General features: G+C 47.6%; 2 protein-coding genes across 4 annotated transcripts; both read right to left on the bottom strand.

The window, feature by feature from the left end:
• Positions 1-3,090: 3,090 nt before the first annotated feature.
• Positions 3,091-6,464, bottom strand: LOC100274391 (uncharacterized). Of its 2 annotated transcripts, none has more exons than XM_008670336.4 (8): positions 5,993-6,464; positions 5,498-5,585; positions 5,261-5,306; positions 5,049-5,163; positions 4,890-4,969; positions 4,202-4,807; positions 3,947-4,051; positions 3,091-3,856 (listed from the first exon to the last, which is right to left on the bottom strand). In XM_008670336.4, exons 1-8 carry the CDS (start codon positions 5,994-5,996, stop codon positions 3,521-3,523), a joined length of 1,380 nt encoding a protein of 459 aa, XP_008668558.1. In that variant the 5' UTR covers positions 5,997-6,464; the 3' UTR covers positions 3,091-3,520. The 2 variants fall into 2 exon arrangements, with proteins under 2 accessions (XP_008668558.1, NP_001142223.1); NM_001148751.1 differs by having other exon boundaries at positions 3,119-3,856; positions 5,498-5,582; positions 5,993-6,206.
• A 503-nt stretch (positions 6,465-6,967) lies between these two features.
• On the bottom strand, positions 6,968-9,746 carry LOC100278607 (uncharacterized). 2 transcript variants are annotated; one of them, NM_001151829.1, is made up of 5 exons: positions 9,490-9,617; positions 9,239-9,369; positions 7,587-7,909; positions 7,418-7,490; positions 7,031-7,200 (listed from the first exon to the last, which is right to left on the bottom strand). In NM_001151829.1, the coding sequence occupies exons 3-5, from the start codon at positions 7,905-7,907 to the stop codon at positions 7,193-7,195; spliced, it is 402 nt and encodes a 133-aa protein (NP_001145301.1). In that variant the 5' UTR covers positions 7,908-7,909; positions 9,239-9,369; positions 9,490-9,617; the 3' UTR covers positions 7,031-7,192. The 2 variants fall into 2 exon arrangements, with proteins under 2 accessions (XP_020405320.1, NP_001145301.1); XM_020549731.2 differs by lacking the exon at positions 9,239-9,369 and having other exon boundaries at positions 6,968-7,200; positions 9,490-9,746.
• Between the last annotated feature and the right edge of the window lie 938 nt (positions 9,747-10,684).

Below are 10,684 nucleotides of genomic sequence, written 5' to 3'. Positions count from 1 at the left end.
TAACAATGTGTCATAGCTCTATAAATAAAATAGCATGCCGCCTCAACTAGCTATCTCTTTTGTTTTTTTTATTTTCCAACACAAGACTCTAGTTGTGTAGTGTAGCTTAAGCTTTCCTGAGTTTTCGCTGTTGAGATCCCCAATGTAGAGATTGATTACTTTGTTGTGTTTAAACTTTTCTCTATAAAAATCAGATCTGGCTGATCTTAGAATGAAAACAATCCTCAATCGGATGTCTGATAGTCTATATTCTTAGTTTGAGTTGGAATTGATTTGGTTTCTTCTCTTTCCATGCCCTTCTTTTACGATTTTTGATTTGGATATGTGCTAAGACTTCTGATAAACATATCTACTAAGTTCTAGACAGATTCATCGTGAGCACAAAAAGTGACCACTGGGAGGAAATTTGATAAAATCCGAGACGTTTTGATGGATTTTGAGATCGTGGATGTTCAGCTAAGTTCTAGGTGTTGGTGCTATGATAATATCATGTGAAGATCCTCTTAAACATGTTTGCAAAGTTTCAGATCGATGGGAGTTGATTTGAATCAGTTTTGAATTTTTGAAGAAAAATTCTTGTCGGCTGTTTTATATGGAACCGGTCCGGTTTGATGGTCTTAGGACTATGCATTAGTCCTAACACAACAACAATGTATGCCATTTTCGGCGGCCAGGGTTATTTTCGGCGGCTGCGCCCTGGCCGCCGAAAATAGTGTCATTTTCGACGGCCTCTGGCACGGCCGCCGAAAATAGAGTTATTTTCGGCGGCCCCCTGACACGGCCACCGAAAATACAGTATTTAAAACGACCGGCGTCTTCCTCTTTGTTCTTTCTCTTTATCTCTCTCGCTCGATCTCTACTCCGCCCGCCCCGCCCGTCGACCGCTGCGCTGCCCGCGACGTCGACTTCCCCATGGGGCGACGCCCCAGCCGCCAAGCCGCGCCACTCCCAGCAACGCCACTCGTGCCCCACCTACGCGCCGCACGCAAGTCCCGACGCTCCCGTCGATCTCGGCTCCATTAAGGTTTTTTTTCTTTGAAATTATTAATTTTCGGCGGCCTCAGTAGGCCGTCTAAAATAAGCAATAACTATTTTCAGCAGGCCTTTTATTTCCGGCGGTCACGTGTTATCCGTCGATACTCGATAGTTAACCATTATTTTCAGCGGTTGTTTTGCTGGCCGCCGAAAATAGCTTATTTTCGGCGGCCAGGACCAGCCGCCGAAAATAAAGACTTATTTTCGGTTGATTTTTTCTGGCGGCCAGGAACTGCCGAAAATAAACTTAAGACCGCCGAAAATAGCTTATTTTCGACGGCAAAGGCCTTATTTTTTGCGGTTTCTGGCCGCCGAAAATGATTGTAGCTCTTGTTGTATAAGACGACTGTGCCACATGTGCCTAGCAAGTCCTAGCTCCTGCCCATTAGAAGAGGGTCCTTGCATTGCGATTTGCGACCAGCCATACATGCATTGTGGCAGAAGAGATGGACACTGTGAAGCTGTGATCATCTTACATACTAGTGCAGTGGTACAGGAGTTATTATGGAAGACACACATCGCTGCTCCCTAGACCCTGAACCAGCTGATGGAAAGGAGTAGGCTCCAACTCCGACCTGTTTGGGTTGGAATCCACATGGTTTCAGCAGCTTGCCGTCCCCTAAACATGGATGCATGCCCACCAATAATCCCTTTTCTGATGGTCGTGCCGCTCACTTGACTTCCCACGACATGAAAAGACCAGCTCTTATTCTTCTTCCCTATGCCGCCGCGGACCGTCCTTGCCTGGACAGCGAACACCGCCAGCAGTTTATATCCGGTGTTTGACGTCCAGATCGACGTCAACACCCATCGATCCCTTTATTTCTGCTTTTCGGTCCAGACCAGCTCTTCCTCCGTTGCTTGCATTGCATGACACGAGGAAAAGATGGCACGTGATGAAGCTTAACCTCTAGACTGAGTGAACATTCTATCTATTAACTGTGGCTGTGGCCTGTGGGCTGTGGTTGAAACGGATGAGTTCGATTTGTTCTCTTTTAAGAAAAAAGGTGACAACTGATAAGGATGGCAGATCCAACGGGTGGTCCATATGATTATGGATCATGACACACCCTAAAATCACATAAGAGTAGTTAGTATAATTGTGTAAGCGCTATGTTATAACCTTAGCAGTTAAGGTTCTGAGTCTTGCTGATCTTTTTTTGACATTTTTTCAGACACAGTCTAAGCATAAGAGCTGGATCCGCCACTGTTAGTTGTATCTGCAAATGAGCACATCACAGATCTTACTGAAGAGTGAAGAAGCGAAGATCCCCCTCCTGTCTTCCAGCCAGCTCCAACCTGTGGTTGTACGGTATACCTCCGAATCAACTGGCCAGATCCGTTTCCAGCTCAGACGCACTGCCGCCATCGCCCAAGATCTCATCTGAACGAGGCCTCCCTTGTCAAAAGCTGCTGCGGACGAGCACAGCTCACGCGCTCTCTCAGATTCACAGAGACGACTGATGACTTGGGGGGGGGGGGGGGGGGGGGGGGGGGTGTCGTCGTTGTGGTTGTGTGGGTGATGGCAATTAGTTGCTTCAGATGTATAGTACTTGCTTTGAGCCCTAAACACTGACATGCATGCATGTGACGTGACTGCGAAGCTGTGTGCTCTCTGCTCCTCAAAGTACTCTCGATCTACGGCAAGATTAAAAAAAAATTATAGTCCTAGAACGTTACCAGGCGCCAGAAATATCTACAGGTTGGCCCCAGCCGGCAGCCCTGCTGCCTGTAGGGCGCGGCCTCCTCCCTCTGTGTGTTTACGAGAGATCCTGCTGGCAGCACTGGCCGTTCGGCAGCACAAGATCTTTCACAAACACATCCCATTCCAGTTGTACTAAAAGTTTTTTTTACTGTCCTTTTTCCTGCGAGCGTTCGTTATCCGTAAACGCCTCTGCCTGGTGCCCAGCTTTGATGAGCCTCGCATGCATCCCGTGAGCAAACTACTCCACGCCCAGAACTCCTCCAAGCACCAACTTGCAGCCAGCCATGGTAGTAGGGCTAGGGCCCCGCGCAGAGCTGGCGGCCATTTCCGACATGTGCGCCCTGCGCAAATGACAGACCCAGCCTCTGAATATCCCCAAGAGGCAACGCCATCAGTGACCGCTGCTGATGTCTAGAGAATAAATAGATGGAGATGGCCGTGGGAGGCAGTATTTACAGCAAGCTTGAATGAATCATACTTGCAATGGGGCACCACCATGTCGACAGGACTGGAGATAGCCTTACAGAACTACACCTTTCACTACTCAACGGTGGACGATGCTATAGGGTGTATTCAGTATTCACCAGCTGTTGGGTGTGGGCTTCGCTTTAAACGACTTCTGGTCACCTGTTCTGAGCTTCTGACGAATGAACACTCCTGATCGCGTTGTACAACTCTTGCCCTTGGGCCCTTGGGGTACAGCAGCATCTCCCGACAACAGACAGTTCTCAATTCTCATGCACGCGCTGCGCTAGCTGGAACTGGAGCTGGAACTCATCATCAGGGCCCGAGGTTGCACAGCGACCTCGGTCTGAACAACAGGCTGCTGAAGAGGAACCTGGTGGGCGAGTCCTGCGCGGCTACCGGCGGCTTCGGCTGCTCGGGGTGCCCCTTCACCTGGAGAACGGTCTGGCCAATCTCCTGGCGGATGGCCTCCAGCGTCCTCAGCTCGACGGCGCTCCCGGCCGCGTCGCGGACGTAGAAGGTGTTGACCGCCTCGTCGCCCCTGGTCGAGACCTCCGCTCTCGTCACCGTCAGGCCGTTCTCGCGGAAGATGCGCGTCACGTCCGACAGCAGACCCACCCTGTCGCCTGTCGACAGCTCTAGCTTCAGGCCCTGCAAGTGCATATATATACAGTCGATGATAAAGAAAAAAAAATGAAAGTAATCGCATATGTGCTTGATGCTGGCATGCTGCTGAGTTACCTCGGACACTCTCCGTTCTATGGCTGCTTCAAGGCACTGGATGATCCTCTTCCTCTCGGCCTCCGAATTGACGGGACACCCATCGATGTGCCTGATGTAGTAGTCCTGTCGAAACACAACAACAGACCATGGTGTCAGTGTCATAGGCTAGTAAAGCAAACAAACAGCAAAGGCGCGTCGCGTGTCTATGTCCAGCTAGCAACAGGAGATCGAAGCTCGCTGGCATGGCATGGCCATGGCATATATATATACTACCTGGTAAGCTTCGGGGCCCTCGGTATCCACGCTGCCATGGAACACCACGTACTGCATGTCCGTCAGGGTGCACACCGTGTCGAACAGGAGCTTGGGCCGGTCCCTGCACCGGACCGTCACCACGGAGTAGTATTTCTGAAGCCAGTTCACGACCGAAACCACCGGACCGGGGTTGCTGCCGCTCGCCGCCGCCCTGCCATCGTCCTTGCCGCGCCTCTCGTAGTCCCGGTCCTCGAACATCATCTGGTGCAGCCTCCGCTCCGGGTGGGTGGCGCCCGTCGTCGCGACCGCGGTCTTGGCGTCCCGGCTCCTCCCTCTGAACACGTTGTAGAGCCGCCCCTTGATCCTGCCGACCCTCTCCGCGTCCGAGACCGCCAGCCCGGACTCCCTGTCGGTGACCTGCATCACGGCGGCGGCTCTCCCGTTGTGCGTCCACAGCTCCGCGCTCACCACGTTGCACTCCAGGCTCGTGAGCACCGCGCTCACCTCCGAGAGGAGGCCCGGCCTGTCGGTCCCCGTTAGCTCTATCAGGGTGTGGTCGGAGGACGGCTCCACCCCGACGGCTCTCCTCCGCGAGGGAAGGAAGCAGGAGTCAGGCCCGATAGACTGCATGCGCCAGGACGACATGGTTCACGGATTCATCAACAAACTGAACGATGGTGCGTGATGGCAAACAATATTTGGCTACCTTGTAAATGTAGTCTTTTATTCCTTGCAGCACAGATTCGTCCGTTATCTTGTGCCCACTTTGGTTCGTCACAGTGAAGACTGGCAGCAGAAACGTACCCAAACAGCTTAGAAATCGACGAAAAAGGAATTGAACGAAACCAATGGCTCTCCTACATACCGTCCATGAACCATCCCCCGTCTGAGGATATGTATGCCTTCTTGACTATGAGCTTGAGGTCGGTGAGGACCTGCACTACCTCCAACAGTATCCCATACTTGTTCGCGCTGTCCACCTGTATCGTTCGAGCAAAAACTATGCCAGCTTCAGCTTCAGCTTCAGCTTCAGGCGCGAACAAGGGGAAACACGCGTTTGACATTCGAGGGACTCACATGGATGACTGTAGCATTTGGACATGATGTGTTGTCGATGGTGACCCTGAACTCGAGAAAAGAAAAAACATGAATCAACATGTTGCCTGCCTAGTATATAACCATGAAAAAACTTGGGATTGCACACTGGCAAGACTGACAGAGACTTTGCAGACTGGTAAGACTGAAAGTGGTTGAGGAAGGAACTGTTTTTCTCTGAAACAAGGAAACTGGTGAAGAGTCGGTTAGCATATATACCTTGGAGGGTTCATGTTTTGGATGAATTTCTGGTACTCGTCGTCACTGTCCCAAGAAGAATAATCCGCCTCTCCATCCGCTAATGCTGCTTCACGAAAAGAAACAAACGCTTCACTCAAGAGTCAAGATTGAACCGAACCGCAGCTGCAGACCAGAAATGCAAGAGAGAAAGAAAGTGTGGCCGCGTCCACGCGGTGATTGCGGGCTTGCGGCTACTGGGCGAAAGCAGGTAGAATGGGCTCCCCGAATCAAACAACCGAATTTCACCAACTCATCAGAAAAGAAAAGAAAAGGTAAAACTGAAGCGGGGACCATTTCCTTCCCCGAAGCGAAACAGAACCAGAACGGCGCAAACAAGGCAAAGAGTAAAAGTAACCTCGCCGCCGCCGCCGCCATAGAAGGAAAGGGCCCCCCGCCGCACGGGACGGGAGCAGGCCGGCCTGAGCGACACCAATAAAGGAAGGGAAGGAGGGAGACGGGCGGTGGCATACATACCCATGCTTGCCTGGTGATGATGGCAGCGATCGATGATTGCGCTCGCTCGATCTTGCAAAGAACCGAAAGCGGAGGGAGCCGCTGCCGGAACGGAAGAAGCCTCCCCTTCCTTCTCTCTCCCTCTCCCAAAGGCCACACCGGATGACAGGAATGGCAACTCCCCCTTGGAGTTGGAAAGGCAGGATTCTGCTTTTTGCCCACTCGAACGGTGAAGTGAAATGGAGCGCACACGCGCCCCAACCCCAACTAACACGCCCCTCAAATCACAGCTGTACTGCAGCAATCTTTCAGTCTATCTATATGTTATTTAGCTCTTTATTGATATTATATGACCAATCGAACTTATCTTTCTCGTAAAATTTATAGATTCATGTGCTAAAACTAGCTGTGAAATTACATGTCTCTCCTCTTTATTTCAGCAGTGAGCCTGTTATTGTACATCTGTAGTCCTGTACTCTGCTAGTGCGCTCGCGAGCTTCGGCGGCCCACCTGTCAGCCGCCTTGCTGCTTTTGAGCTGTGACTGTGACGAGACGAGCGAGGTAAGAGAGCGCGTGGGCCGTGCAATGCCTGTACCGCACCACACACACAGCAGAGGACTAGCAGAGGTGAGCATCCGACGGCCCAGCAACTCCGTTCCCGATCTACGTTCTGGCTGAACAATTGAATCTACATGCCCTTATACAAACTATAAACCTTTGGTTAGGGGTGAAAGCGAAAAGATCAATAATCAGCCGTCGTTTTTAACGTTGAATAACTACATTAAGGGCTAATTTGGCAATAAATAGACAAAAAACCTAGGGAAATTATCCACCAAGAGGATTTTAAATGACACTTTAATTCCCTGGGAGGATTTTTCCCACTTTAATGTATTTTCCTGTCACTCACTGTTTGGCAAACAAGGGGCTAAAAACCTCTCTGGAGACAAAATTCTTCAAAAAATCATAAAAATCAAAGAAAAATAGGAAATATTTAGAAAAACAAAAACACAATGAAACATCACTAAAAATGTAAAAAAAACAGCACATGACATGATCATCTAATATTCAACAAATTATTATAGCATAATAACAGAGTACAAGTCCAGTCATTATGAACTTTGACACTAGAATAAATTATTAGTTTAACTTCTTTTTTACAAGCTTCATGTGGATTGTTGTTCCATTTTTCTTCTCCATGTCAGCTTCAAGTGTTGCTTCCACTTAGCACTCTGCAAATACCAAGTAGCACCAATTGACACACAGTTTAGTTTACACCATGTACCAACATTTTACAACTAGGAAGTGACAAAAGCGAAGAAACTTGCAGAAGTATGCTGCTAACATGTTCTTGGAAGCTATGTTTTGTTACATGCTTAACTAAGGACATGCCTGATTTTGTGCTTTAGCCACATTCTTCGAACATTGTGGTTCTTTGTTGACACTCACCTTCATAAAGTGCTTCTAAAGAGTAGAAAAGAGGAAATGGCTTCTTGCGAAACCTTGCAACCTTTGGGTGAGCCTATTAAATGCAACATGAAATGTAATTAGTTCTCAGCAACAAAAAAGATCATATTGAATAAGAAAAGACATAATGTTATAAAAAGAATTTGCTTACACTAATCAACCTTGCCCAAACCTCTGGTTCAGCTAATATCATACATAGGGAGTCATTCCAACCAGTCCAACTTTCTTTTCTTGAATCTCTTACTGCTTTATAACTTGATTTAAGTTCTTTGTCCTTCTCTTGTAATTGTTGTTTTGTGAAATGAGCCAAAGAGAACCTTTCATTAAACTTAGCAGTGATACACTTCCATCCCTCTGAATTCCATCCATTTTGACCCTTCAACTTTGGGTTATCTTTGTTGTCATGTAGTACATCGACTAAACCCTTCTCATATGTTGAGTTCCAGGACGCCCTTGCACCTTCCTTTGACATGGCTATATTTTCCAATAAATATTCAAAGGCATTAGTAAAATAAAAAGAACATACAACATTACACTATGTACAGTTGAATAAAGGCCAAAAAAGAGAAGAAACATCAAGTGTATTACTAGATACCTGCATTTGACATTTTAGATCACACAAAAAAGTGATGGAATAACTAACACAACATAGTTGTATAAGTAGATAAGACAGATAGTTGCATTACATCATTACATCAAGCTGCAAACATTGTAAAAAACATGGTAGAGAAACTAGACATAGCAAAAACTCCACATCTACAATGCCTTATTGTATTTGGACTCAAGCTAATCAACTATTGTAGGCAGCCCACATCTGCAGTGCAATCTGATCTCTTAGTGTACTTCCATCACTTGACTCTGTGTCATTAGGATAGATGTTGTCTACCTCAGGGACATCAACATATTGACTTGGAGACATATAATCTGGTTGGTTGTCCAGCCATCCTTCATCACCATTATGCCCTCTAATTATGTTGTGAAATGCAATGGCTGCAACAACGATCTTGATTTGGTTTGCTATGGGATGGAATGTCCCTACTTTTAGAATCGGGAACCTTTTCTTAAGAACACCAATGGCCCTCTCTATATGGTTGCGGAGAATTGCATGGCGATGATTGAACAACTCTTTGTAGTTTGCATAACCACTTTGTGATGAACGACGTCTCCTAAACTGACTAAGATGGTACCGAACTCCTCTGAGAGGTATGGGATTATAGCAGGGAGAATAACAAAGAACAGTTCGTCATCATCTTCTTCCTCCTCCAACAAAAACCGCCTAACATGCTCCTCCCAAGAACCCATTATCTAGAAACATAAAATTTAATCATGCACTTGTATAACTGAGCTACCTATCATATAACATAAAAAATAAAAATTTAATCATGCATCTAGCCATGATATAAGCAAGTAATATTGAAAGCAATAAGCAATAAGCCAATCAGGCGTGTGTGGTCGTTTGCTTTGATCGACCTCCTGCCATCACCTCATACTCCCACGACCCACCCAACAAAAACTGTATGCACCAATTAATCCAAAACAAACTGCTGCACTATCCTCTACCGCGGAAATCCAAAAAAATCAGTTTGCCATCTCGGGCACATGGTGCTAACCACTGGTTGGTCAAACTCCGCGATCCTCTACCGCGGAAACCAAAAAAAACTGCTGCACCATCTGATGGAGAGTCTGCTGATGAGCTCAAACCGCATGGCACTGGAAGCAAGTAATCCATTTTTCTTTTTTTCTTTTGGCAAGCTGATGACACTGGAGCAAAACAACAGATGAGCAGAGTAATGGCATACTAACCAGCTAGCAGGTTTCCTTGGACCCGGCCTGCGAGGGAGGAAGCATGCGACAGTTTTATCTCTGCACCCACCGAATAAGCATTTGATCTGGGGATTTGACAGCCGCTATGGTTGGGGACCGACCGAGGGAATCTGCAGATTTGGGAGCGTGTGGGGATTTGGGAGCGTGAGGGGATCCGCTACTTGGATTTGGGAGCGTGCGGGGGAGGTGTAGGAAGGGGAGAAGAGGGAGATCCGGTAGGGTTCACGTACCTGTGATTTGGTAGGGTTCGACATAGCTCGCGTTCGTCGTGCGTTCAAGAAATCATCAACAGCAACAGAGATAGGACGCCGCCACCATCCACGAGATGAGGAATAGACGAGACAATCGGAGCGATGGTTGTCCGACGTCCAGAGGCAGGGCGTCTTTCCACGCGGAAGCTGGGCTCGGGGTGGGCTGATGCCCCCACGGATCCGCCTTCCAAACAGGGCAAATTTTTTGCCGGTGGAATATTGTCACGTAGGCTGCTGGCACAGGGAAAAGGCTGGGTTCCCAGCGGGGAAATGGGCTGCCAAATCAGCCCTAACATGGATCATCAGATCCGCTCACTTTCCTTCCGTTGACAGATTAGACGCTAGGAATCGTAGAAGTCTGTCTCCCTTTCCAGAAGCACGATAGAGAAAACACACGAAACACATGGACGTAGGGTTGCCGATTTTTTTTGTCTTTTTAACCATTTTTTCACAAAAATTTACATTTAGACCCCTGGATGACTTATTTCTTTATTTAGACCCGACGCTCGGTGCCATAGGACGCCGAGCTCTTACGTGGTGGTGGTGGCTCCCGGCGGCCAGGGCTGGCGTGGCGCCGACACGGCCTCCTAACTTGATGCCACAGATCTTGGCGCTGAGCTAGGGAGGCCTATAAATCGGTCGTTCTGCTGGCCGAGAGGAGCTCATTTCCCCTCCATTCAAAACTTCTTTAAAGTTGCTCCATCCAAAGATTCGAGTTAGAATACTTTGTAGACCAAGGTATGGTGTCTCACTGATTCGTTTTGTATATTGTTTTGTAATTTTTCGATTATTAGTTTTCATTGTTGCTCCTAGGATAGTTTTTCGATTCACATTTGATTTGATAGTTTGTGAAATCTGATTATACTGTGTATTATGTACTTGTGTTAATATATAATCGTTTCTTAGACGAAAGACATGTACCGGGAGGCGTTGTGGCAGAAGAGAGATCGTCATCGGGAGTTATATCCGGATGTATCTAGTAAGGATGCTCCTGTTCCTCCTGAACTTCTTGTGCCTAACTATGATTGTGGCAGACTGGCTTGGGTATGTCAATCCAAACATCCAGACACAGCTGCTCGCTGCTTCTACCTTTGTGGCAGTTTTAACGTACGTACCTTATGACTTGTGAGTTAATATTGTTTACTAGATGTGTAATAATGCTTCGTTCCATTTT

The sequence above is a fragment of the Zea mays genome, chromosome 1 (assembly GCF_902167145.1).
Source record: "Zea mays cultivar B73 chromosome 1, Zm-B73-REFERENCE-NAM-5.0, whole genome shotgun sequence".
Taxonomy (NCBI): Eukaryota; Viridiplantae; Streptophyta; class Magnoliopsida; order Poales; family Poaceae; genus Zea; species Zea mays.
The sequence above is the reverse complement of the archived record's forward strand: the minus strand, read 5'-3'. Positions and strand labels throughout refer to the sequence as shown.

Bases quoted from the DNA above. Each gene is read 5' to 3' on its own strand.
- LOC100274391 (XM_008670336.4), bottom strand. The intron at 5,164-5,260 runs GTGAGTCCCTCG...CGAACGATACAG, and splicing joins CAAATGCTACAGTCATCCAT to GTGGACAGCGCGAACAAGTA. The intron at 3,857-3,946 runs GTAACTCAGCAG...ATGCACTTGCAG, and splicing joins TAGAACGGAGAGTGTCCGAG to GGCCTGAAGCTAGAGCTGTC.
- LOC100278607 (XM_020549731.2), bottom strand. From the start codon at position 7,907: ATGTCAAAGGAAGGTGCAAGGGCGTCCTGGAACTCAACATATGAGAAG. The intron at 7,491-7,586 runs GTAAGCAAATTC...TGCATTTAATAG, and splicing joins TTTGGGCAAGGTTGATTAGT to GCTCACCCAAAGGTTGCAAG.